At 38.3% G+C, this 27,994-nt stretch overlaps 1 protein-coding gene across 1 annotated transcript; it reads right to left on the bottom strand.

Moving 5' to 3' along the window:
* Window positions 1-6,522: 6,522 nt before the first annotated feature.
* LOC129928379 (uncharacterized) lies at window positions 6,523-11,852 on the bottom strand. The gene is made up of 2 exons (XM_056042599.1): window positions 10,090-11,852; window positions 6,523-6,749 (listed from the first exon to the last, which is right to left on the bottom strand). The coding sequence occupies exons 1-2, from the start codon at window positions 11,771-11,773 to the stop codon at window positions 6,523-6,525; spliced, it is 1,911 nt and encodes a 636-aa protein (XP_055898574.1). The 5' UTR covers window positions 11,774-11,852.
* Between the last annotated feature and the right edge of the window lie 16,142 nt (window positions 11,853-27,994).

Consider the following 27,994-nt stretch of genomic DNA (forward strand, 5'->3'; position numbering starts at 1 on the left):
AAAATAGGCAATAGGAGATAGATATTGAAAATGGGGAGGCTATTGAGAGTGAGAGAAATACAGAGGAAGAAAGAGTGAGACAAAGAGTGTGTGTGTGTGTGTGAGAGAGAGAGAGAGAGGGTAACTAAAATAATTTCGCGATACAAAATAATACCAAAGTCATTTTGTGAGAGAGACTCTAATTCCTGACATGTCTTGGAAGCACTGAAGCTGAAAAATGCCGAAATATGACAGAGTAGAAGTGACAGCCCAAAGCTCGAATACAAACTGAACGTCTTGACAATGAGACAATTTTAGAAACTGAATAGTTCGTGACAACATAAAAATAACTGTTTTAATCCTCTTGTTATGTTCATTAATAGCAACTATTTAATGATGCAGTGAAATAGGGCTCGCCAGAACGAGTGATTCAGAATGAATGAGTTGAGTTAGCTGATTCATTGAGAGTGATTCAAAGCGAGTGATTCAGAATGAATGAGTTGAGTTAGCTGATTCATTCAGAGTGATTCAAAGCGAGTGATTTCGTAGTGATTAATTCTGTTAAATGACCTCTGCTTCCCGTGTAGTCCCTGGAAGTGAGATTTAATGTGTCATATGGTTCAAAGCTCAAAGCTAGAGATTGAGTTCGTTTTTCAAACATACAGGAGAATGAGTTACATTGAGCTAGCGGTTGAGAACAAAAGATTGAGTTAGATTTTAAATTGAATACCGAAAACCTATTTAGATCTAGGACTAATGATTAAGTTAGATTTATTACAAAAGATTAAGCTAGATCTAGGACTAATGATTAAGTTAGATTTATTACAAAAGATTAAGCTAGATCTAGGACTAATGATTAAGTTAGATTTATTACAAAAGATTAAGCTAGATCTAGGACTAATGATTAAGTTAGATTTATTACAAAAGATTAAGCTAGATCTAGGACTAATGATTAAGTTAGATTTATTACAAAAGATTAAGCTAGATCTAGGACTAATGATTAAGTTAGATTTATTACAAAAGATTAAGCTAGATCTAGGGCTAATGATTAAGTTAGATTTATTACAAAAGATTAAGCTAGATCTAGGGCTAATGATTAAGTTAGATTTATTACAAAAGATTAAGCTAGATCTAGGGCTAATGATTAAGTTAGATTTATTACAAAAGATTAAGCTAGATCTAGGACTAATGATTAAGTTAGATTTATTACAAAAGATTAAGCTAGATCTAGGACTAATGATTAAGTTAGATTTATTACAAAAGATTAAGCTAGATCTAGGACTAATGATTAAGTTAGATTTATTACAAAAGATTAAGCTAGATCTAGGGCTAATGATTAAGTTAGATTTATTACAAAAGATTAAGCTAGATCTAGGGCTAATGATTAAGTTAGATTTATTACAAAAGATTAAGCTAGATCTAGGACTAATGATTAAGTTAGATTTATTACAAAAGATTAAGCTAGATCTAGGGCTAATGATTAAGTTAGATTTATTACAAAAGATTAAGCTAGATCTAGGGCTAATGATTAAGTTAGATTTATTACAAAAGATTAAGCTAGATCTAGGGCTAATGATTAAGTTAGATTTATTACAAAAGATTAAGCTAGATCTAGGACTAATGATTAAGTTAGATTTATTACAAAAGATTAAGCTAGATCTAGGACTAATGATTAAGTTAGATTTATTACAAAAGATTAAGCTAGATCTAGGACTAATGATTAAGTTAGATTTATTACAAAAGATTAAGCTAGATCTAGGGCTAATGATTAAGTTAGATTTATTACAAAAGATTAAGCTAGATCTAGGGCTAATGATTAAGTTAGATTTATTACAAAAGATTAAGCTAGATCTAGGACTAATGATTAAGTTAGATTTATTACAAAAGATTAAGCTAGATCTAGGGCTAATGATTAAGTTAGATTTATTACAAAAGATTAAGCTAGATCTAGGACTAATGATTAAGTTAGATTTATTACAAAAGATTAAGCTAGATCTAGGACTAATGATTAAGTTAGATTTATTACAAAAGATTAAGCTAGATCTAGGACTAATGATTAAGTTAGATTTATTACAAAAGATTAAGCTAGATCTAGGGCTAATGATTAAGTTAGATTTATTACAAAAGATTAAGCTAGATCTAGGGCTAATGATTAAGTTAGATTTATTACAAAAGATTAAGCTAGATCTAGGGCTAATGATTAAGTTAGATTTATTACAAAAGATTAAGCTAGATCTAGGGCTAATGATTAAGTTAGATTTATTACAAAAGATTAAGCTAGATCTAGGGCTAATGATTAAGTTAGATTTATTACAAAAGATTAAGCTAGATCTAGGACTATAGACAGTGGGGTAGCTAGAGATTAGGGGGACCCGGGAGCTTGACATTTGACATCATTACATGCAAAGTCGGCCTTAGTAGTGCGCGGGGCCTTGGTTCGTAAGGGTAGGTAGACTATATATATTGTTATAAACCTGGTGGTGGCACAGATGGGGGTAGTGGTGTGAGTGTAGTCAGCCGACGCAAGTAGCCCCAGGCCAGCACTAGACGAGCGGTCAGCCGAGTCGAGTGTCAACAGGGCGGTTCGGGAAGGATCGACGGCGGTCCGGGAAGGATCGACGTCGTGAACAGAGCTCAGGAGCGTCACGAGAGTTGTAGTCATCTGACCACCTAGAAACGTCGAGCGGCGTTCTGTCCGGTTCGAGAAGGCCAGTAGGGACCCTATATAAGAGCGGAGGTGTCGCAGTCAAGACGGTTCACGGCAGGGGTTCAGAGCCCGGTTCACTACAGTCCGGTCGACTATAGCACAGTTCAACGGTGCGGTTCTGTACGGAGCATTACGACGGTTCAGTGCGGAGTACTGTCAAGTACAGTTGAGACGGCTGGCGTCTTGATCTTGGTCTGTGATCGAGTCCGACACAACGAGTCTAGTGTGTGAAGTCAGTCCTGAACTGTTGAACCCAGTGCAAGCCCGGAACGAGACGTTGAGGCCAGTGCAAGAGTTGATACGGCGGAACGGTGTTATCGGAGAGATATTTGTACAGTGTACGTGTTGCCAATTGTACAGTATTGGCTGTTATTTATCGACATTTAACTATTACGTTACTTTGGAGCCCTGAGTTGTCAAGTTCTTTAGGTTGGTGGTGTATGGTGCAGTTTGCAGAGAGCCTGGATAGTGAGATTCGTAACAACTGGTGTCAGAAGTGGGATCGGATCGGAATCGGATTGGATCGGATCTACTATGGCTCGTCTGAAACTGCTGTATGAACTTGAATTCAGAGAACTGAAGCAAGAACTCCGTGATCGAGATCTGAAAACGAGCGGAAATAAAGAAACCTTACAAGCACGCCTCCGAGATGACATTTTGGAAGAAAAAGAAGATCCGGACACATATCTTTTTGAAGTCGAACCTAATTTGCTGGAACAGATCAATTCCAAGTTAGATGCCATGGACACCAAGATAGCCGCTATGAACCAACGCATACCTGCTGTGGAGGAGAAAATCATCAACTCAGACGTTCGTTCAGATGCTAAAACCAGAGAGAGGAGCCTTGGTGGTGATCACGAGGACCCATTGAAACCTGACGAAGCCGTTGAGAGACATATGCAAGTCGAGAGATACCAGCCAGGTCCGAACCTAACAGACGTTGGTCCAGCTGCCAAGACTGGAGAGGAAAGTCCTGAAGGTAGTAAAGAGAATCCAAGGCAGTCTGACGTTGACGTTGATGGACATTTGAAAGACGAAAGTCATCGACAGGGTCTGAAACCAACAAGCGATTGGCCCGATACTGAGACGAGAGAGAGAGGTCCTGATGGTGGTGAAGAAAGCCGAATGGAGCCTGAAGCCGAAGACGAGGGACCTTTGCACGAGGAGTGTTACCAACTTGCCCCACGAGCATGCCCTCCAGACAAGGCTGAAGATGATGACCTGTCCCACAATTCCCCGCCCTGTGGATTTGAAGCCTATCCCAGTCCTTCTTCGCAAAGCCCTATGAAGCCACCTCTTTTGCCAACGATCTTGGTATCCCCAGCCCTTACATCCTATACCTCTCCATGTGTCAAGTGGCTGTCCTCGGTACCGACCGACAAGAGAGCGATGCAACCACAACGTCACTGCAACAAGAGGACGATCAACTGGAGGAAAAGAAGAAGGCGGCGTTTGCGTAGTCCAACGTGCATGGTGATTCTACCAAGAAATAACTGCAGCCACATGAAGACCAACTGGCGGAGAAGAAGAAGAAGGCTACTTTTGTTGAGTGCAACGTGGATGACGATGCGACAACGACATCGATGCAACCAGATGAAGGCTAACTGGAGGAGAAGAAGAAAACGTTTTCTGAATTCAACGTGGATGGCGATGAAAGCACGACGTCCATGCAACCAGGTGAAGGCCAATTGGAGGAGAAGAAGGAAGCGACCATTGCTGACTGCAACATGGATGGCTCCATCAAGCTCAAGAGCCAAGCCAACTTCCACTGATCGACCCCCGCCTGCAGCGATGAAACTTTACAGCCAATGTCATGATGTTGATTCTGTCCGGGACGGACAGATCTAAGGAGGGGGCAGTGTTATAAACCTGGTGGTGGCACAGATGGGGGTAGTGGTGTGAGTGTAGTCAGCCGACGCAAGTAGCCCCAGGCGAGCGCTAGACGAGCGGTCAACCGTGACGAGCTACGACGGTCAGCCAAGTCGAGTGTCAACAGGGCGGTTCGGGAAGGATCGACGGCGGTCCGGGAAGGATCGACGTCGTGAACAGAGCTCAGGAGCGTCACGAGAGTTGTAGTCATCTGACCACCTAGAAACGTCGAGCGGCGTTCTGTCCGGTTCGAGAAGGCCAGTAGGGACCCTATATAAGAGCGGAGGTGTCGCAGTCAAGACGGTTCACGGCAGGGGTTCAGAGCCCGGTTCACTACAGTCCGGTCGACTATAGCACAGTTCAACGGTGCGGTTCTGTACGGAGCATTACGACGGTTCAGTGCGGAGTACTGTCAAGTACAGTTGAGACGGCTGGCGTCTTGATCTTGGTCTGTGATCGAGTCCGACACAACGAGTCTAGTGTGTTAAGTCAGTCCTGAACTGTTGAACCCAGTGCAAGCCCGGAACGAGACGTTGAGGCCAGTGCAAGAGTTGATACGGCGGAACGGTGTTATCGGAGAGATATTTGTACAGTGTACGTGTTGCCAATTGTACAGTATTGGCTGTTATTTATCGACATTTAACTATTACGTTACTTTGGAGCCCTGAGTTGTCAAGTTCTTTAGGTTGGTGGTGTATGGTGCAGTTTGCAGAGAGCCTGGATAGTGAGATTCGTAACAATATATATATATATATATATATATATATATATATATATATATATATATATATATATATATATATATATATATATATATATATATCGCATCACATCAAGCTAACGGACTCGTCCGCCTCTAACGCTGTAGGCCTTATTTTTTTGTTACAAAACATACTATCTTACGTAAGTACTGATAATAGGCCTTTTAACTACATAAACTGAAAGTGTTCTCCACCTTACCTTCTGGATCTGATACGTCCACAAAACGCTATGTAAAAGTCTCTTGTTCTTTGTGGCTAACATCAAGCAGTGTGCAGTCAAGTATGACTCTTTGAATGTATACTACCGTTGTTTCGCTATAACATCATTTAGATCAATGATGTCTTGTAGTTTTCGTTGACTCCATTGTCATAAACACCATGTTGCTAAGGCTTTCTTGCGTCATTGTGCTGCTGGGATAGTTTTTGATGAACTTGAGAATGATCTTTCACATGATGCAATGGAAGTAGCCTGTGTTAGCACCATTCGGATGGAAGTTGCAAGGTTTGAGAATATTATTACCATAATATGCTCAACTTTCTCAATATGCCAATTGTCAATTGTGGAACTGGTTTGTTGAGGAAAAGTGCTCGTGAATCCCTGAACAATGGATTTGTTTTTATTTCATCATACAAACAGGAAAACAACACCATCAGCGTGTCATCATCCATAGACTCTAAAAGGTGTCTTGGTTCAAGAAGAAACCCACAGGTGTCCACATGATTTCCATACTTTGGAATCTGTACTTCAAGTCCATAAGAAGCCTGCCGGCATTTCTGTCGCAACACATTTGTATTCTTTTGACCGTCCTACATCAGAACTGAACTCCCCATCAAGTCTTTTCTTTCTTCTGGTGGTTTTGCTAACAGGAAATCCATAGCGCAGTCACTACCTTCGCTTTTGTGAAAGGATTGGGTGATCGGTTACGTCCGTTTCTCATCAATTTGGAGAAAGCATGAAAGGTCTAAATCTCTTCAGCAAGTTTCCCGTATGTGCAGTATGGGCAGTCCAGCAGAGATTTTACCAGAATTCCAGATAAGTAAAAAAAAAAATCATAATTTAACTCTTCATGAAGAAGATTCTGTGAACAGATTCTAGTGTCCATACTTTCAGTTGTTGATTCAGACAGTTTCTCCAACAGCTTGATGATTTTGTCGAGATGCAAGGAAACTGCCGCCGTAGCTTCTTCTCTTGAGGACCACCTTGTGTTACTCTCCCTTTTTTAAACTCCAGCTTCTTTCATTTTGGCTAAAAAAGGTGACAATTGCTGCACCTATCTCAGCAGAATGAAGAGCTGCCAGTCCAATACCTTTAAGGGTTTTCGTAACAAGTTCTTCATAATGTTGTGTATCTGTCTTCACAACTTCAAAGTAACCAAGGAATGACTCTTTTAGTTCGAAATTGTCCACATCCAAGTAACGAACATTTAGGGATACTTGGTGAGAAACAACAAGGAAACAACTATAATGATCATGAAACAAACCGTGTATACAAAGTTACTTCTTTAGAGTAACGCCACACTAGATTAAGTCAAATTTAGTACTACAGATTAAGCTAGATTTAGCTTACAGATTAAACTAGATTTACAACTAAAAATTAAGTCCGATTCATTGTTGCACACACACACACACATCTATAATAAGTTTAGGGGTTTGTGTCGGAAAATTATTTCCTGTATTTGCACATTCTGTGGTGTCTTCTGTGCTATATCCTGCTACTCTTCTATTATGAAATTGTAGGTCAATATAAAATCTGCTATTCAATGCACTTTATTAATGGAGCCAGCGACTGTTAGAAAAACAAATCAATGTCTGAAATTTGAGATAGGGTTGAACCTCAAATGGATTAAATTTAATCATTGAATTCTCGTAGATCTATTTTATTAATGGGTTTCAGCAACAAGAAGAACAAACACAAATTGTAACTATAGTTTTGCTTTAGTTTTATTGGAGAGAGGTTTAACCACAAAACGCTCATGGAATTTAGTGGCTATTGACAGTATTGTTTGCTTTAGTTTTATACTGAGGCGGAGGGGGTTAACCTCAAAACTCTCTGGAGAGGAGTGTAATGAAATGATAACGACTAGAATACCAATACTATGGCTTTATTCGACAAAATTAGAATACAGTAAACAGTGAATGAAACCAGCACGTCTAGCATACCACTGATGGAGTCTATACACACACACACACTGGACATGAAACACACACAATGGCCATGACCTTCAGACGGTATCTGGAAATTTAGGCACCGGATATTTAGGCACCGGATATTTAGGAACCCGGAAATTTAGGCACCCGGATATTTAGGCACCCGGATAATTAGGCACCCGGAAATTTAGGCACCGGCTAATTAGGCACTTTTTGACAAGGCGGAAAATTAGGCACCGGATAATTAGGCACTCTTTAATTAGCGACCTTAATTTTGAAAGTAGTTTTAAAATGTTAACGTATATGTTATCCTTAGGCTATGGGCTATCGGTGACGTTATCAAAAAAAAAAGAGCAACTAAAACGATTCTTAATGAATTTTCATGATATAAAAGAAAAGCTGACAAAACGAGGAAAAAAATGACAATCGTGAGAATGTGTGGAAAAAATGACTCCGGATTAATAGTCATTATAAAATATAGACCACACAGGATTCAGGGAAGGAGAGGTAGAGTTGATTCTCCTCTCATTGCTTCCTGACCTTAGCCCTTCCTCCTCTACGCACTCCCACTAAAGGAGAAGATTTGTGGCTGGTAGATGTTGAACTAGGTCGTGAAAATGACGCAATGAGTCTCAAGGCTACACACTGGAGTACAGGGCAGGGTACAGCATTGAACATAACTGCTAAAATGGACGTCTGAGAAAATTGTCTTCTTATAGTGGGAATGGAAATGAGCAGGGTGGATTTGCGCGCGTTACTTATAGGAATTAAATATGTCTATAAACTAAAGTAGTATACATATTTTATAATAGCATTAATATCTATTATCAACACTCCTTCTTTTATATTGTTAATGGGTAATCCCTTTAGGAAGATCTATTGTGGGAGTGTATAGGTGTGTTACGTCCTTCAAATGTGGTCATTAACTTTTATTGAATATATATATATATATATATATATATATATATATAATGTAAATGTATGTAATATAATATTTATATAAATTGCAATGGAAATCGCAAAACGGCTAGAAATTACGATAAAATATAATGTTTTGAAAATTTAAAAAAAGTTTATGGAAAAGACAGATGAGTTAAAAATTTGAATATCATTTTTTTGGAATATTGGTCTCTTATTAATACTTATTCTGCTTATAGAAGATTGTTGATTTTCCAATTTAACCCCGCCTTCTCTATCATAAACCAAATATATTTACTACAATTTTCGAGAAGGTATGATTCCCCCATTCCTTTTGTGTTCAGTACCTTATACAATTTTTTTTCCTTCAGAATGAAAAAAAAAAACAAAACAACGACAAAAAAGGTTTCATACACACATTATTAAACACACACACACACACATATGGTTAAAAAACAACAACAAAAAAAAACACTCGTTTCCCTAACTTTCAAAACTGCCCAATGAAATTTAACTATCTTCATTTCCCTTATACATATATATATATATATATTATTTTTATTACTTTTTTTATTATTATGATGGTTTTAACAGAAATGTGTCTACCAAAGTTTTTGGAAGGCCTCTAAAATATAATCCCCAGACTTCCATTTGAACACCTTTGTGTTTCCATTCCCTTTAGTCCAGTGTGTAGCCTTCAGATTCACTACGTAACGTTTACGACCAAGTTTACGAGAAATCCTCTCATTTAAGTGAGAGTGTGTGCGCCCCCCCCCCGCCCCGCCCATCCCATTTTAAGAGTACGACCCCTCCCTTTCCCACAAGCAGAGGGCGATTGCGATTATATTTATCACCAACACTCACTGACATAATACAAATATTTTATAATACTTTTTAATCATAAGAATTTACATTAGTAACTAAATATTCAAACAAATTGAATAATCATCCATTTAAAAAACTAGCCATTCGACCTTAGGGGTTGGTGATGGACGGAAGCAATGAGAAGAGAATCATCTCTACCTCCCCTCCCCTGAATCCTGTGATGTCTATATTATATAATGACTCAGGTCGCTAATTAAAGAGTACCTAATTATCCGGTGCCTAATTTTCCGCCTTGTCAAAAAGTGCCTAATTATCTGGGTGCCTAAATTTCCGGGTGCCTAAATATCCGGGTGCCTAAATTTCCGGGTGCCTAAATATCCGGTGCCTAAATATCCGTAAATACGCGGTGCCTAAATATCCGGTGCCTAAATTTCCTAAATTCCCTTCAGACACGCTGGACGCACGCAGAAAATCAACTCAGTTACACTACAATCACCCCGCCTAAAAGTTATAGGAACATAAACATGTAAATAATAGTGAAGGACAGCGATATAAGAGGCCTTAGTATCCCTACAGAATACTTACAGATTTACTCTATTGAAAAGCATTGTATAACTATAAACAAACACGTTATACACTATAAAATTATCAGTCCCTTATGCATACAAATATTAAGACCAGTTGTCTTGAATAATAATGTAATAAGTAATACAATACAAAAAGTCTAACTAGAAAAGCTATACACTATAAAATGATCAGTTCAAAGTGTGTCATATTAAGCCTACAGATACTGAGTTAGAACTTGTGATATGGAAAAATAATTAAATAAATGTTAGACCTTATAATTAGGTCTGCTTGTTCTTGGTCTTAGGTTATATCTACCAGGACCAATACTGCCGTCGCTTGGAGTTGGTGACATCGGCGGCTCTCTAACAGGAGACTCAGCCCCTGCATTTACTTCTTCTTGATGTCCATTTTCCCCTTGTTGTACATATGTGTTAGGAGCAGCCATTGGTTCTATAGTCACATGGTCAGTAGGCACCTGCATCTGTGTTATAGGGTTTGTCTCCGGCTCAAAGTCTTCATGTTCCATATGTTGATACACCTCTGATTCTCCCTCTCTTGGAACGGGGGCCAAATGTCGTAATGACACTGTTTCTTCTCTTCCATCAGGAAGTCTTACACTGGCATACTGTGGGTTGCATGTAATTAAGTCCACAGCTATTGTACCATCGTCATATTTTGATGCACGGACTCCCTTTTTTAACAACACTTTTCCTGGTTGAGTTAACCATGTCGGGAGTGATTTGCCGAAGGTGGACCTGCGATAGAACTTGAATATTCTCTCGTGAGGTGTCTCGTTTGTAGCGGTACAGAGCAGAGAACGAAGAGAGTGCAGGGCTTGGTTTAACGCCTGCTCCCATTTGGAAACCGGGAGTCCTTGAGTTTTTAAGGCCAGAGTTATAGCTTTCCATAATGACCCGTTTAGCCTTTCTACTTGAGAGTTCCCTCTGGGATTATAAGGGGTCGTCCTGCTTGTGGCCACCCCTCTCTCGTGTAAAAATTCCTGCACCTCTCTTGACATGAATGAGGTACCTCTATCAGAGTGTACATAGTCAGGCATTCCGAATAGTCCAAATAAATTATCTAGACATCTGATTACTGTTGAAGCCGACATATCAGAACAGGCGTATGCAAACGGGAATCTTGAAAATTCGTCAACTATAGTTAGCAGGTATGTGTTCCGAGATGTAGAAGGGAGCGGTCCTTTGAAGTCTATACTTAGTCTCTGGAAAGGTTGCATCGCCTTAATTAGAGTTCCATTAGAATTACTGAAATATCTGGGTTTTACTTCGGCACAGATTCTGCACTGGTTGACAACCAGCCTAACATCTTCACAAGAGAAAGGTAAGTTTTTCGCTCGCACTAAATGCCATAGTCTTGTTACTCCCGGATGACACAGAGAGTCATGGAGCAGTTTCAATTCATTTCGACTCATAGCTGACACACACCCGTTTCTAGAAAACGTATCAGCCGCTACATTGTGTTTGCCTGGTCTATACAAGACATCGTAGTGGAAACAGCTCAGTTCCAGTCTCCACCTTTGAATTTTCTCATTCTTTATTTTCCCTTTGCTCTGTTTGTCATACATGAAGGCCACAGAGCGTTGATCCGTGACAAGGGTAAAGCGATTTCCTACTAAGTAGTGGTGCCATTTCCTTAAAGATTCTACAATGGCATAAGCTTCTTTTTCTATAGTTGAGTGCCGCCTTTCACTTTTCGAGAGTGTTCTTGAAAAGAACGCCACGGGGCGGCCATCCTGGTTGAGGGTGGCAGCTATTGCAACATCCGAAGCGTCTGTTTCAACCGTCAGAGGTCGAGTATAGTCGATGGTGAAGATGGCAGCTTTCTCCAGCTCCTGCTTTAATTCGTTAAGGGCTGTCTTTACTGTTTCTGAAAGAGGGAACGACGTGTTATTTGCCAAAACATTTATTTTGTTAGAAAAATTTGGGATCCACTGTGAGTAGTACGCCAACATGCTCACGATCCGTTTTTGTGAGCGCATATCATGAGGGAGAGGAAGGTTTCTTAAAGCCTGGAATCTTTCAGGGTCTGGCTTGAGAAGGCCTTAGAAATTTCGTATCCCAATAGGCAAACTTTGTCAGTGGCTATCGTACTTTTGTCTTCATCAAATGTGATCCCATACTTTCTAGAAGCATCTAGAAATCTTTGCATATTCTCATCGTGCGACTCTTGATCATGACCACATACCGTTACATTGTCCACGTATGCAAAGGTGTCCTGCAACTTTTCATTCTCAATAATTTGATTTATTGTTCTCTGGAAGCATGCAACTCCGTTGGTAACACCGAAAGGGATGCGACAGAACTGGTAGAGTTTGCCACATGCCTCAAATGCAGTAAACGGCCTTTCCTCAGTCTTGATTGGTATTTGATGGTAGGCACTTTTGAGGTCTAGAGTACTAAAAACGGAATAATTGGATATCCGTTCTACCAGTTCATCGACTCGGGGCATTGGGTATGCATCCAGTAAGGTGAAGCGATTTATTGTTTGACTGTAGTCAATGACCATCTTTCTTTTATGTCTCTCGTTTGTTGTCACAAGCACCTGTGCTCTTCAGGGAGACTTTGAAGGTTCAATGATTTTGTCCGAGAGGAGTTTTCTAACTTCAGACTCAATAAATTTGTTATCACCTATTGAGTGCTTTCGGGACTTAGTAGCCACTGGTCTGCAGTCAGAAGTTAGATTACTGAATAGGCTCAGTGTTTCGACTCGTGCTGCTTTAAGACCACAGATGTGTAGAGGATTGCGTTTTCCTCCGTACGGTATGGTCAATTCCTTATGAAGACTTATAAAGTCTACACCAAGGATTACATCCGAGCACAATCCAGCAAGTAGAGAAAGTTTGACCTTTTTGTAGTGTTCTCCCTTGTACTGGACATCGGCAAATGTATGTCCTAATGTCTTTTCAGAAAGATGTGTAGTGGCCATGAATATTCTGTTTGTAGACGGACGTACTGGCCATTTATTTCTCTTGACGATGGCTTCTGATATGTAGCTTTCACAGCTGCCAGTGTCTATGAGAGCTTGCAACAGCAACCCGTTGACGTTCACTTGTGCCGTAGACTGTGTAAGCCCAGAGAAATGCGTTGATGACAAGGTACATGGAGTTATCACACTGGTCAGTGATATTTTGCTGTCAGCTTTGTTGGCTGTTGTTTTACTTGATTTACAAACAGTTTGGAAGTGTCCCTTTTTACCGCACTGATGACATAATGCATTTCGAGGAGGGCATTCAGTCCTAGAGTGTCTCCTCCTACCACAAAAGTAGCATAGCGACTTAATGGCATTTAATTCCTGGTCTTCATTAGAAATGTATGTTTCTAGGTGGGAGCTAGTTGGTGTTTTCATTGCCCCACAGGAGATTTCGTTCGTTGAATTGTAAGCCTGAGCATGCGTTGTCGCTGTTTCTAACACTCTAGCTTCGTCAAAAGCGCTTTGTAGAGTAATAGATGTCTTTTCCAGTAACCGCTGTCTAATAGTGTTGGATGCCAGACCCGTTATGAAGGCGTCTCTAATGCAAATGTCTCTGTGCTGTTCAGCAGTTACTTCTTTAAAGTCACAGTCCTGGGCCAGGCTTCGCAATTTTAGCATAAAGGACTCTACCGTTTGACCCTAACATGTAGCAACCAAATGTCTAGCAAAAATGTCATTCTTTACCTTAATATAAGTAGTCTTGAGTGTGTCTATGGCCATCGAATAGGACGATACATCACTGATGAGCATATAAACCGTAGCAGATACGTGATTCTTCAACAACTTTAGTTTAAAGTCTTCGTTTATATCCTTGATGGACGAAAGAAAATTCTGAAATGTGTCATATCAGTGAGTCCATTTTTCTGAGGCCAGAGGAGCATTAGGATCAATGTCCAACTCTTTTGGTCTGAGTAATTTATCCATTGTAAATTAAGGAATCCAACACTAATCCAGATACATAATTTTGTCGAATAAATTGTAATGAAATGATAACGACTAGAATACCAATACCATGGCTTTATTCGACAAAATTAGACTACAGTAAACAGTGAATGAAACCAGCACGTCTAGCATACCACTGATGCAGTCTATACACACTGGACATGAAACACACACAATGGCCATGACCTTCAGACACGCTGGACGCACGCAGAAAATCAACTCAGTTACACTACATGTCTTCTCAGACGACATAGTACTCCAGCTTTCAGACATCAGAAACCCTTTCTACTTGGCAACAGATGCATCCTCCACAGCAGTGGGAGGCACTTTAATGCAGAAGTGTGATGCAACGCTAAGACCAGTTTACTACATTAGCAGAAAGCTGAACGCAGCAGAACAGAAATATTCCACGACAGAGCGTGAAGCTCTAGCTAAACTCAAAATCATCTGGAGAAGGGCATCTGACTTTCATCAGAAACAAAAAGTGTTAACGACAATAGAACTGTGTGTTGGTAGGCCTAGTGTAGCAGTGATGTTTTATTGGGTGATCAACATCAGGCAGTAAGTCAGGACTGTCAGGGTGATGTTTTATTGGGTGATCAACATCAGGCAGTAAGTCAGGACTGTCAGGGTGATGTTTTATTGGGTGATCAACATCAGGCAGTAAGTCAGGACTGTCAGGGTGATGTTTTATTTGGTGATCAACATCAGGCAGTAAGTCAGGACTGTCAGGGTGATGTTTTATTTGGTGATCAACATCAGGCAGTAAGTCAGGACTGTCAGGGTGATGGTTTATTTGGTGATCAACATCAGGCAGTAAGTCAGGACTGTCAGGGTGATGTTTTATTGGGTGATCAACATCAGGCAGTAAGTCAGGACTGTCAGGGTGATGTTTTATTGGGTGATCAACATCAGGCAGTAAGTTAGGACTGTCAGGGTGATGTTTTATTGGGTGATCAACATCAGGCAGTAAGTCAGGACTGTCAGGGGGATGTTTTATTTGGTGATCAACATCAGGCAGTAAGTCAGGACTGTCAGGGTGATGTTTTATTGGGTGATCAACATCAGCCAGTAAGTCAGGACTGTCAGGGTGATGTTTTATTGGGTGATCAACATCAGGCAGTAAGTTAGGACTGTCAGGGTGATGTTTTATTTGGTGATCAACATCAGGCAGTAAGTCAGGACTGTCAGGGTGATGTTTTATTTGGTGATCAACATCAGGCAGTAAGTCAGGACTGTCAGGGTGATGGTTTATTTGGTGATCAACATCAGGCAGTAAGTCAGGACTGTCAGGGTGATGTTTTATTTGGTGATCAACATCAGGCAGTAAGTCAGGACTGTCAGGGTGATGTTTTATTGGGTGATCAACATCAGGCAGTAAGTCAGGACTGTCAGGGTGATGATTTAACCTTTGGCTGATCTGACATTATCATTCGCATTTAACATGGAAACACACGAATTTTAATGGATCTAATATACATAAATACAGTCTTTTTTTGTGTTCTGAGGATCTAGATGTAATGAATCTTTTGTGCTCTGAGGATCTAGATGTTCTTAATCTTTTGTGTTCTGAGGATCTAGATGTTCTTAATCTTATGTGTTCTAAAGTGCTCTGAGGATCTAGATGTTCTTAATCTTTTGTGTTCTGAGGACCTAGATGTAATGAATCTTTTGTGCTCTGAGGATCTAGATGTAATGAATCTTTTGTGTTCTGAGGATCTATATGTAATGAATCTTTTGTGTTCTGAGGATCTAGATGTAATGAATCTTTTGTGCTCTGAGGATCAAGATGTAATGAATCTTTTGTGCTCTGAGGATCTAGATGTTCTTAATCTTTTGTGTTCTGAGGACCTAGATGTAATGAATCTTTTGTGTTCTGAGGATCTAGATGTAATGAATCTTTTGTGTTCTGAGGATCTATATGTAATGAATCTTTTGTGTTCTGAGGATCTAGATGTAATGAATCTTTTGTGATCTGAGGATCTAGATGTAATTTAGTCTCATCTTTCCGCTAGTTTTCAAGTATTAAGCTGAACAACTTTGCCCTTTGTATTTGATGTCATGAGAACAAGATATAGAGTATTGAAATGAACCTCACATCAAATTATTCCGTATCATGAACCCAACTGCTGGATCTCTTGTAGTAGCGAGATCATATAGTATCGTTAAGCCACATGAACTTTCAGGTAAATAGATAAATGTAGATTTATACGCGCAATGGAAAAATTCCAATAAAGCTATTTTAATTTAATCCAATGTATTAGATTATGTTTGCGTATCTTGTATATTACAGGAAACTATTTTAATCTTATCACAATACAGTAGCTCTAACTATTCAGCTATCAAGAGAGTTGATATTTCTACAACACAGGACATTGCCCTGAGAAATCATAGCACCAGGTGGAGTCTTCGAGTGACGTCAGTCGTTTGTCTTGGAGGATTTAGTTCTATTAATAGATCTGTTTTTAACGCTTCGACACTTTGTCTTGTCATTTTAGTTCGAATGTTATTACATTAGTCTAGCCACTGTCTTCTGTCTATTGTAAATGTTATTACAGTGGTAAAGTCACTGGCAGTAATCTAGCCACTGTCTATTGTAAATGTTATTACAGTGGTAAAGTCACTTGCAGTAGTCTAGCCACTGTCTATTGTAAATGTTATTACAGTGGTAAAGTCACTGGCAATAGTCTAGCCACTGTCTTCTGTCTATTGTAAATGTTATTACGTTTGTTATGAGATATAGAAATACATCAATTCTTAAAAAAACAACAACAACATATGTTGCAAATTATTTGTAGTTTGTAGAATATAAAAAGAAAAAAAATGTAATATATTAACATTTCCATTTTGAACGTTATTCTGGGAACAATACAACTCTATGTAAAAGTAGTGGAATAAATACACGGAATAATCCCCTACCTTACTTAATAGAGTCTTCTTACGTTTGATAGGAAATTGTTAAAAGAAGGGTGGAGTTTTATATTAAAAATAAGTGGCTTATATATCGTTCATTTAAACAAGTCAAAGATACAAAAATAAAAATAAAAAAACAACAACCATTTCCTTCTTTATAGAATAGAATAGAATAACTAATGAATGACAGATTTTTAAAAAAAATTGATACAATTTATACCCCACCAAGTAGATCCAGACTACAAGACGCTTCACGACATGTCACTGGACGTTGCTTTAATAGCCTAATAGCGATCCGTTATTCTACTTATTCCAGTAGTGTTAGAAGAGCTAGACGACGTGTTTGCTATTATGTAACACCAAAATTGTAGGCTCCTATTTATACAAAAGATTAAAACAAAATTATGGATTGAATATTCTTGGTCCATTGGTGAATTCGATGAGGGCCGTCTCTGTAATCTAAAAATTAATTTATGATTTTTACGACATAAACATTTCTTTATAGTCTCAGACTGTTACTTCCTCAGATATGGTGAGGTTAAACCCATTTAGTTGTACCATGAGCCAGGAATTATATTTTTTATTGTATTCTCTTGACACAACACCTCATCGCAAGCATATTGTGTAAAATGTTTCGATAGCTGGTGCTGAAATTATAATAAACAAAAATACTGAATGCTCCGTACGTCGCTGCTGTGTAGTAGATGATAGCTCCTAGTATCAAATGAAGATTTCCAATTTTATCCTGAGGCAGTTCAGGAACCAGCACTCTCGCCCAGCAAAAGACAATCTGCGGTAAAGCCGACACCATGTACAGGCTGGCCAGGACTAGAATCATCTTGACCACTCGTCTTTCCTTTGTGGATAGTCCTTGACCGGCTTGACCGTATTGAGATTTTAATTTCATGTTTATTGTTGTGCGAACTTTTGAAGATTTTTGTAAGCCTTTGTACATAAGTATGGCGCAGACAAATACGACAATTTGGCAGATGGCGGCCAATGAGATGCCAAATACAAGATCGTTGTATTTCTGAATGGCTAAATTCATTTCCGAAAGCATTAATTCGAACATACTTGAATTATTCTCAGTATTTTCGGTCGTGACAAAATCCATTGTAGCTATCATAGGTAAGTAATTGGCCACAACAAAACTAATTATCCCCACAACAATTATTCTTCCGTGCAATGCAATAAATGAAGTATTGAAATGTAGAGGTTGTGTCACGCATGCGCATCGTTCAATGGTGATAAACACAGTCAAGGCCGTGGACAGGTCAACAAAGCCTGTCCGATACCAAGACAGATAGATGATGTAGGATGAACTAGCCACTACACCGGACAGTATCTGGACATTTCCTGCAAAACCTGGTGTCATAGATGTGACGAATACAGCCCCCCACAGGTCACTACAAGACAGACAGAACAAAGTAAAGGTCACCCGTTCCTTTAGACCTTGTTTCACAAACACGGCGATGTTGATAATGTTGGAGACAATACTCCAGACGGTCAAACAATCGGTGGCCACTACACCAAACAAAATGTCAAAGAGATGTTTGGCATAGCTTGAAACGAAAATGTCTCTTTTAGTAACTTCATTAAGGTTTTCATTGGAAATATTCAATTCCCTCGTCTCCATTTTCAAATCACTGATTGAACATTAGATAGTATTTGAAGAAGACATACCATCCGCAGTGGCAATGGTCAAATAAACGTCTGGAAAAAAAAACGATTTGTAGTTAAAATTAAACTACTCTATAAAAATAAAGATTAAAAATGTATTATTTTTTAAATTAGGAAATTAAAATATAAATGAATAGTTGACTGAACATAGATCATATTGTTTTTTAATGACTTTTTGCTCAATGGCTCTGTGGGGAAATTAAAAGGATTTTTTTTTCCACAATTACAATTCCTGATATTAACTTATTCATGGGTTTAAACTGGATGGAAACTGATTAAAACTGGACTTTTTTTTCGAAAATGGCTCTAAAGTTTTTCCTAGAAATTTATTTGTCAGTTTATGTATATCTGTGATAAAAAAAAAATATATTAAAATATATTAAAAAACTGCCTAATTGGCCTCACAATGAAAACTTTGACCGTCTTTTTAGTCTTTTTTTTTTTGTTCACACCTGGCTTCAGTGGGAATTCCCGGTCCTAACTCTAATGTTTCTTTGGATTCAGTCAAGAGTTGAACAAATAGACGTACATGAACAAACTGCTCACCGTCTTTGGTAATCGGAGGCCATAGGGGAAGTGACTAGGGTGGCCCTAGGTGAAGTGAATAGGTGGCCCTAGGCGAAGTGAATAGGGTGGCCCTAGGTGAAGTGAATAGGGTGGCCCTAAGTGAAGTGAATAGGGTGGCCCTAGGTGAAGTGAATAGGGTGGCCTTAGGCGAAGTGAATAGGGTGACCCTAGGCGAAGTGAATAGGGTGGCCTTAGACGAAGTGAATAGGGTGGCCCTAGGCGAAGTGAATAGGGTGGCCCTAGGTGAAGTGAATAGGGTGGCCCTAGGGGAAGTGACTAGGGTGGCCCTAGGTGAAGTGAATAGGGTGGCCTTAGGCGAAGTGAATAGGGTGGCCCTAGGCGAAGTGAATAAGGTGGCCCTAAATGAAATAGGAAAACGCAAAAAATGAAGACAGAAAACTTGGCAATGAGTTATAAACTGTCCAGTATCTAGATCTCAATCCACACATAAGTTCAATTCACATAGCGCTGACAGTACGAGTGTGCTTCACTGACCACCAGCCTAGAAATAAAGTTTTGACATTTTACCAAAAGGAACGACAAAAGGTCTTCTAACATATGTAATCTAACAAGCAGATCCAAACATTCGCGAATGAACCTTGAATCATTGTAGAGACTTAAGAGTTAGATTTGTAGATATAGAGCCATAGCGTTCTGTTATGTTTGAGATTGGCTCCATATTTCTCAAAAAAATGTATGTGATTCCTGTGCAAGGCTCCCACCAATCGGAGGCCCTTGGCAGCTGACTAGTTTGCCTATGCCCAAGGCCGGCCCTGATACATGTATCTGATTGCCGAGTAGTTAAATGTGTTTAAAAAGTCCAGTGCAACTTTTCTTAATAATGTTTTAGACAACTCTGGGCTGCAACAAACAGATGTTGCTGGCTGGCGATACCGGTCTTTGTCTAGTTCTCGTTCTCGTACAGTCACTGCTCCGACGGCCCAACAGAAAGAGGAATAGGTGAATGTGAAGGTGGACAGACGGAGAGACAAACACACAACCTAAATTACAATCGTCCATAAGTGAAAGTTGGAAATCATTATTTGAACATCTGAATGTCTATAACACTTTCATACACATTGTAGTCTCATTTTTTTCCACAGGGACACATTTTCTCTAGAAACGTATCTATAGGTCAGTGTAGAACAGATTTAAAAACCAATAGGGTTGGACCCTAGGACCAATTCGTACACTGACTGACCCATTAAGGTGTCCTTTGAATTAAAGTGGTTCAGAAATAAAGTAGCTCTACTGAATTATTGACATGTTTTACGAATCAACTAATTTTCTTCGGGAATGACATATTTGTTAAATGCATTATTAATTGTTTTATAAATTATTGTATCTACTTGTTTGATGCATTATCTAGATGTTTGATGAATTATCTAGATGTTTGATGAATCATCTACTTATATTCTACTTGTTTGATGCATTATCTAGATGTTTGATGAATTATCTAGATGTTTGATGAATCATCTACTTGTTTGATGCATTATCTAGATGTTTGATGAATTATCTAGATGTTTGATGAATTATCTAGATGTTTGATGAATCATCTACTTGTTTGATGCATTGTCTAGATGTTTGATGAATTATCTAGATGTTTGATGAATCATCTACTTGTTTGGTGTATTATCTAGAAGTTTGATGAATTATCTAGAAATTCTAGTTGTTTGATGAATTATCTAGTTGTTTGATAAATTATCAATAACAATATAGAAAAAAAAAAACATGAGCAACATTCACACACACACACAAACACTCAATCACACACAACCAGCACTTTATGAATTAGGCTTCTTTGTACATCTCGGTGACTACACGTTTGAAAAAAAAAACTCTGACTAAAAGAGGAATTCTTGTTTTATAAATCATTTTTATCAACTTAGTTTATGAATCTCTAAACAGAGAATATAATGACTAAACATAGTATGTTGGAGACTTTACTAACATATTTTCTAATTAAATACATCTTTTGTAAATTGTTAACATATTATGAAGTATCAAATAGGAATTTATGTCAAACGGAAAATGAAGGAATCTTCTTTTAAAATATGTTAACATTGAAAGGTAATATTGATTTTGTATATTTTTTACATTGACATCAAATCATGTTAAAAATGTTTAATTTTGTAATAAATCTAAATGAAGAAACCAGTTTTTCAAACATACAAATTAAAGCAGTGCTCTCCCCTGTTCTTGACTGGTAGGCCTAGCTTCCCCTTATTCTTTATTTCTACGTCCACAATGTCAAGAAATGTTGGTCTACAAGAAATGTTGGTCTAAATGTTGGTCTACAAGAAATGTTGGTCTACAAGAAATGTTGGCATGAAATGTTTGTGTGTGGCTCTATCAGCCATGATGCTATGCAGACACACACACTAGTTACTTAGTTGATACTCATGTTGAATGAGCGGCGAACATCTAGTTCAGAACTATTTCATCTTATACCGACGTTATTGTCTTTTGACATCGATTTTGAAATTTTGTTTTCCAAAAAAAATAAAAAATTAATCACTTTTCAGTTTCAAGTTGTTTCAAGACTTTTGACGAAAAAAAAATTAAGTTTCTCAATGAAGTATCTCTTTAAAATAACTGTTTTAGGGGATTCTTTCTAAAAAAAAATCGTTAAACCATAGAATTAGAAAACAACAAACTTGAAACAACTTGGGTGACTATCTTCAAGTGTACTTAGTCTATGATGACAAAGTGTTGATCACACGGAGCCAAGGGATTCCCCGCTGAAGTATCATTAAATCAAACTGTCTTCTGTTTACCAAATAAATACAAAAACTTAGTGAAAGAGTCGATACAACAACAAAGAAAAAAAGGAATATAGATCCAGGGCAAGATCTACAAGTCTATTGACCTTTGAATAAAGCTTTGTTGAACGTATACATGAATTTTCAATTGTCTCTTGATCTTGTTCTTGATCTTGTCACAATGTAATGTCTCACTAAAACTTTTCTTCTGAACGGCGGAGTCTTCTGAGTGTTTCTAGCATGTAATGTGAACATTTCTCCCATCAAGTTCATTGGAACAATACGTCTCGGCTCACTTCTATATTTCCAGAACAATTTACTTGCTAATCTTAAACTCTTGTGGAGTTGAAAGAAAATCAACACAAAACAAGGCCGGATTTACGAATGTGGAAGCCCAGGAGCAGAATTGTTGTGGAGATCCCTACACTTTTTCTAAAGCTTTAATACAAACCCACTGAGATCTAATTGCAGTCCATATTTGAGAAGAAAAGTTTATAGTTCTTGTATATTTTTATCTAAATTTACTACTTAAAAAAGTAACAATTATTTAATATGCAATTTTTGTAATAAAAATGCATATTTTGTATGTTTTTTGAGTTTGTGGCGAGTTAGACCATGGGTGACACTCTGGCGTAGATACGAAACTGCATCTCTATGTTACAAGCACACTACAAGTTGACACTTCTTAACCACGACAAGTTACCTTCCGAACAATGGGTTCTTCTGTCTCTAAAGACAATGTGTGCACATTATATCTCATAGGCTTTGATGAATCACTAGTTTCTTTTTAAAACCGGTCAGAACGTGATGTGACTAAACAAGCGGCAATGTTTACAACAGTTCCTGAATGTGGATGCTCCTGTTTCTAGACTATCTAATAGGGCAGCTTTCTTTCTCATTCTCTTGGCTATGACCGGTTCATTCATTTTGCAGGGGCTCATACCAACACGCCCAGTCTGAGCACAGTCAGCCTGTTGTCTGATCTCGCAGGTTTCTTACAAAATGCAGATCTCGCTTGTGGATATCTCGCTTGTGGATATCTCGCTTGTGGATATCTCGCTTGTGGACATCTCTGTAAGCCTTGGGAATCTCTTGGCTCCGACTTCCTCAGTAAAAGTAGAAATTTGGCTGTCCTAATAGGCTACGAAGACTTTTCAAGCTGTTCATGAAAACATGCAGGGCACTGTACAGTTTGTCATCTCCGCATCTAGGCCAGTTTCCATCAAGTTTGAAAAAAAAAAAGGATGTGTTCTGACCCTAACACTATTCGGCATATTCTTTTCGGTTGTAATCGCCAGCGCCTTTAAAGCCATGGAAGATGGAGTGTATATTTACAGTAGATTCGATGGAAGCCTTTTTAACCTGGCTCGACTTCAAGCCAAAACAAAAATTGTTGTGGCACTCACATACAGACCTACAGGAAAGAACTTTAATCCGGATGGCCGGCCAGGCAGGCGTATGTTAATTAGGATTATAAGTTATGGTTTCCATAATAACTGCTGATCTTATTCTTAATTTTTATAGTCTTAGAAGAGCTACAGAATGCTTAGAGTCTGCCAAGATCTGCGTACAAAGTTCAAACTTAACTTCTTCCTATAAGCTAGAGACATTCCCTGAAAACAGATTTCAACGTCCTACCAGAACGAGGCAAAACGACAAGTCTACTGCACGAGGACAAATAAAAACGTGGAGTGGTCAACAGCCCAAGTGTAGAATTCATACAATAATAGAGAGAGGAGAGAGGAATTAACTACTGAACAAATAGTGTAGATGTATAGAGTGATGATACTGAACAAATAGTGTAGATGTATAGAGTGATGATACTGAACAAATAGTGTAGATGTATAGAGTGATGATACTGAACAAATAGTGTAGATGTATAGAGTGATGATACTGAACAAATAGTGTAGATGTATAGAGTGATGATACTGAACAAATAGTGTAGATGTATAGAGTGATGATACTGAACAAATAGTGTAGATGTATAGAGTGATGATACTGAACAAATAGTGTAGATGTATAGAGTGATGATACTGAACAAATAGTGTAGATGTATAGAGTGATGATACTGAACAAATAGTGTAGATGTATAGAGTGATGATACTGAACAAATAGTGTAGATGTATAGAGTGATGATACTGAACAAATAGTGTAGATGTATAGAGTGATGATACTGAACAAATAGTGTAGATGTATAGAGTGATGATACTGAACAAATAGTGTAGATGTATAGAGTGATGATACTGAACAAATATTATACATTTATATAAGAGAAGAATTAAAAATGGAATAAATATTGTAGTTGTGTGGTAGATTTTCAGACATGGTGGAAATACTAAAAATAGCTAGCTTGTTTTGGTGTATCCGGTGTCTAGACACCACGTGGTGTTGATCATAAGCTTTGTTTTTTAAAAGTTATACTTACACTATTTGTAACAACTTTGTAGTCCTGCAGAATTCTAAGCACTTCCTTAACAACGAATGGGCAACTAGATAGCGGGTCAGCAAAGAGATTTGATACAAAGAGTGGAATCTAATTGGTCCACTTCATTTCTCCTCCCACTTACGAAATGTTTTTTTTTTAGAACTTTGAATTTTAGTTCTGTAACAAAACAAGGTTCCAAACATGCCTATTGAACAAAATGTATCACTTACAAATGAGCTTTTTTAAATATTATTTTTCGAATATTTTCTTTTCGGCGCGATCCTCAAAGCCTTAATCTAAATATGTGGGGTATCTTATCTTTTCAAGGAACAAATCGGTTGTATTTGCAATGGAGTAATGGTCTGTAAATTCATATAAGAATATTTTTCAAGTAAAACATTATTGAAAAGGTCCTTTTTTATAGGATGAATAATGGGCTGTAGATATCAGGAGAAGGCGTTTTTGCAGTGAAGAATGCAGGAATATGCTTTTGGGGTCTTTGCAGAAGTTCAGAAATGTCAATGTAAATATATTGTTTCAAGACATTATGCTTTCAACTCTTTAAATTATATCTTTAGTATCTTTTTTTTTTTTAAAGTTCTTCAAAAACTTTTGTTTTGTTTTGCTAGACGTTTCTGTAGCTTGCGGCACTGTTGGAGGAAATGTTTCTGTAGCTTGCGGCACTGTTGGAGGAAATGTTTCTGTAGCTTGCACTGTTGGAGGAAATGTTTCTGTAGCTTGCACTGTTGGAGGAAATGTTTCTGTAGCTTGCGGCACTGTTGGAGGAAATGTTTCTTTAGCTTGCGGCACTGTTGGAGGAAATGTTTCTGTAGCTTGCACTGTTGGAGGAAATGTTTCAGTCTAGCTTTGAACAGCGTTCAACAAAGACAGAGAACGTGACACAACATTGGTGCACTTCACGAGTTGTCTGCCCCTGACTTCTCAAATGTTGGACCTAAGAGACTGAAGTGGCTCGCTCGAATCTTTTTTTGTTTTTACATTTTTAATTGCAAAATATTTTATTTCGAAAAGACCCCCCCCCCCCCCCCCCTTTTCCCTTCCAAGGCCAGAGTAAAGAGGATTATCAAGAAAAGTGACTAATCATTTTACATACAAACAAAAAGGAATTTTAAAAAAATCATTTCCTCCTTTTTGAAGGTGTTGGTTGTCTCTAATTTCTTAATCTATTGATTTTTTGTAATGCTTCATTAAGCTAGGTGCCTTACAGCGAGTTTTTCCACAGCCAAGTTCTTCTATTAACAGTCCAGCTCATGAGTTCTACCATAGACTATATATTACATGGACTGCCAACTCTACGCACTAAGTCTATATTTTTCAATAAATAAGTCCCGTTCACGGAGGCGTCCTTGGTTGCATGACCAATTGACTTCCGGTAGATTTATTTTTTTTTACTATATAAAGAAACCATTCCCGAAGATTTTTACCACCACTTTTACAGCAAATCATGAATGGAAACTGAATTGTTATAGAAGATGTTACAGAGGTAAGTGTGCACAAATCAATTTCTGACTTAGATCTATAACTGTAAAGCTTTATAGCTGATTTTCTTAGCCAATATAGACTAATTAGCCAAGCCTGTATTTCGTGTATTTTCTTGTTTACGACATTGATTGAATTGAGGTTCTTGTGAGAGCATAGCCTATATATATATATTAACCAAATAATAGTATGAATTGAGGTTCTTGTGAGAGCATAGCCTATATATATATTAACCAAATAATAGTATGAATTGAGGTTCTTGTGAGAGCATAGCCTATATATATATATATTAACCAAATAATAGTATGAATTGAGGTTCTTGTGAGAGCAAAGCATATATATATATATTAACCAAATAATAGTAAGACTTATTCAGAAGGATAGCCCGGTACAATTAGATCTATATGCTCTTACTATAATAGCCTAAAATGACCTTTCGTTTACAAGTTTTAAAAAAGTCCTATATTATGTGTAAGTCTAAAGTAAAGGTAATAAGTTTAGATGTAAAGTTTTCTCCGAGTTGAAAAATGTAAGAAAAATATGTTTTGCCTAAATATGATGTCGATGATAAAATAGAAAAATTACATTCTGTGATGTTTTATGGCAAGTTATTATAACACAGTGCAGGACAGGCCACTGTCCTGTTGCCTCATGTTTCTCACGGCTATGGCCAGATTTCGAATCCCGGTACCCCCGTGCCTCATATTCTGTTTGACTGCCCCAGACTTGCTGATCTCCGTCTCAACAGGTCAGAGAAACCAACAATTCTCGACCTGTATGGTGATATCTAGGCTATGCACTACGCAATACAGCAGGGTTTCTGCAAGAGAGGATTTCAGCATCTCAAGCCCTCACTCAAATGGAGTTTGATGATGTTGATGATGGTGACTTTTTATGCCCTTTTTTTTCTGTCTTGGTGAGAGTTATTGTAAGACTGAACTATTGACCTGCAGCTGTCGAAGTATTGACTAGCCTTTGTAATCATTACTGCGAACGGTAGTGAGAGCCGCATCGTCGTCAAACATCAGTTCCCTAATCAGGGTATATCGTCTCCTCGTTTTGGTCAAGCCAGTTTAAGAAGCCTTCTATCCGATCTACTGTGGATATATACTCCATCTTCCAAGGCACTATGAGAGTACTGACGAAACAATTCCGAATAGTGTTGATGGCCAAAACCCATCCTTGTTTTACCCTGCTCTTGATAGATAATACCGGTACCTAAAAGTCTTAGAGGTAGAACTGTCAAACTTTACAGTTCCTATCATGTGAAGCTGACAGTAGTTTCAAAAGCTTATTTGGACAGACAATTTTCACTAGTAAAAACCACTTCTGCTTAGTGTGAGCATATTGCTAAATATTCATATTACTTTCTACTCAAGTCACCCAAGAGAAATTTTATTTAAAACGAACACTTTTTATAATGCTTTTTTTTTGTACTAAAGGAGCATACTACTTCCAAAAACCTGATTTGATTGTCACTAACTTTCAAATTGAAGGGGATCTACTACAAGTGAGATTTTTTTTTTACTTTCTCCAATAACATTGTGTGTTGTAATTTTTAAAAATGTACATGTATCACCATGTGCGTAGCCAGGATTTTTTTCGGGGGGGTGGGGGGGGGGATTTTTTTCTCTTCCCCCCCCCCCGCAAGAAAAAAAAATGTGTGTGTGCGTGTGTATGTACATAATTAATCTTTATTACATTCTGACCCTTCATTCTTTCGGAAGACGTTTATTGTACTCTAGAATAGGTTCTTCCTGGAGTTAGTGGGAAAATTGTAGACTCCCCGTCCTTGTCAGCAAGGGGGTCTGGGGGAGCACTGGTAGCACTATTTCCGGTATTGAAAGCCAACAAAATGCATATTCTGAGGTACTTACTGTGCATTATCCTGCTATTTAAAAAGTTTTATTTCAAAAACCTAATCTGCTATTATTACTGATTTAGACCCTCCCTCGCCGTAAAGCGTATATGGCGGTAAGCTGTTTCCACAAAAATCTGTCACTGGCAATGTCTGAAACCTCTTCCCACCTGCTCTGAGGACCTCCATGAAAGTGTACTAGGATGTCATCGCAACTCTTATTATGCGTAATTCATTTTGTCTGAGAACATGTCTCGAAAAACCTCATGCGACGCTCTTTCACAACCTTACTAAGGGGTCGACTCCCAGTTCGGCATAAGATTTCCTTGATTTAGACCCGATCTCTATAACTGACTCCTAAAATCTGTCTTAGCCATCTTTGTTGAGCCAGATTTAGTGTTTTTCAATTTCGGCACTGAACTTTATTAATGGAGCCCTGCCACTGGTAGAAATGTGTAACCTCTCTTGAATACGCTCTTGGAATTAGGTGACTGTAGTATGCTTCAGATTTTTTTTTCGAAAAGGGAAGTTTTATCGTCTGAATCATCTGTTGGGGGATTTTAAACTAAAAAATCTAAATCT

This window comes from Biomphalaria glabrata, chromosome 9 (genome assembly GCF_947242115.1).
Source record: "Biomphalaria glabrata chromosome 9, xgBioGlab47.1, whole genome shotgun sequence".
NCBI lineage: Eukaryota > Metazoa > Mollusca > Gastropoda > Planorbidae > Biomphalaria > Biomphalaria glabrata.

Excerpts from the sequence above, each read along its gene's own strand:
- LOC129928379 (XM_056042599.1), bottom strand. The coding sequence starts at position 11,773 with ATGCGCTCACAAAAACGGATCGTGAGCATGTTGGCGTACTACTCACAG. Across the intron at positions 6,750-10,089 it reads CGACGGCAGTATTGGTCCTG|TATCCCTAAATGTTCGTTAC; the intron begins GTAGATATAACC and ends TTTCTCACCAAG.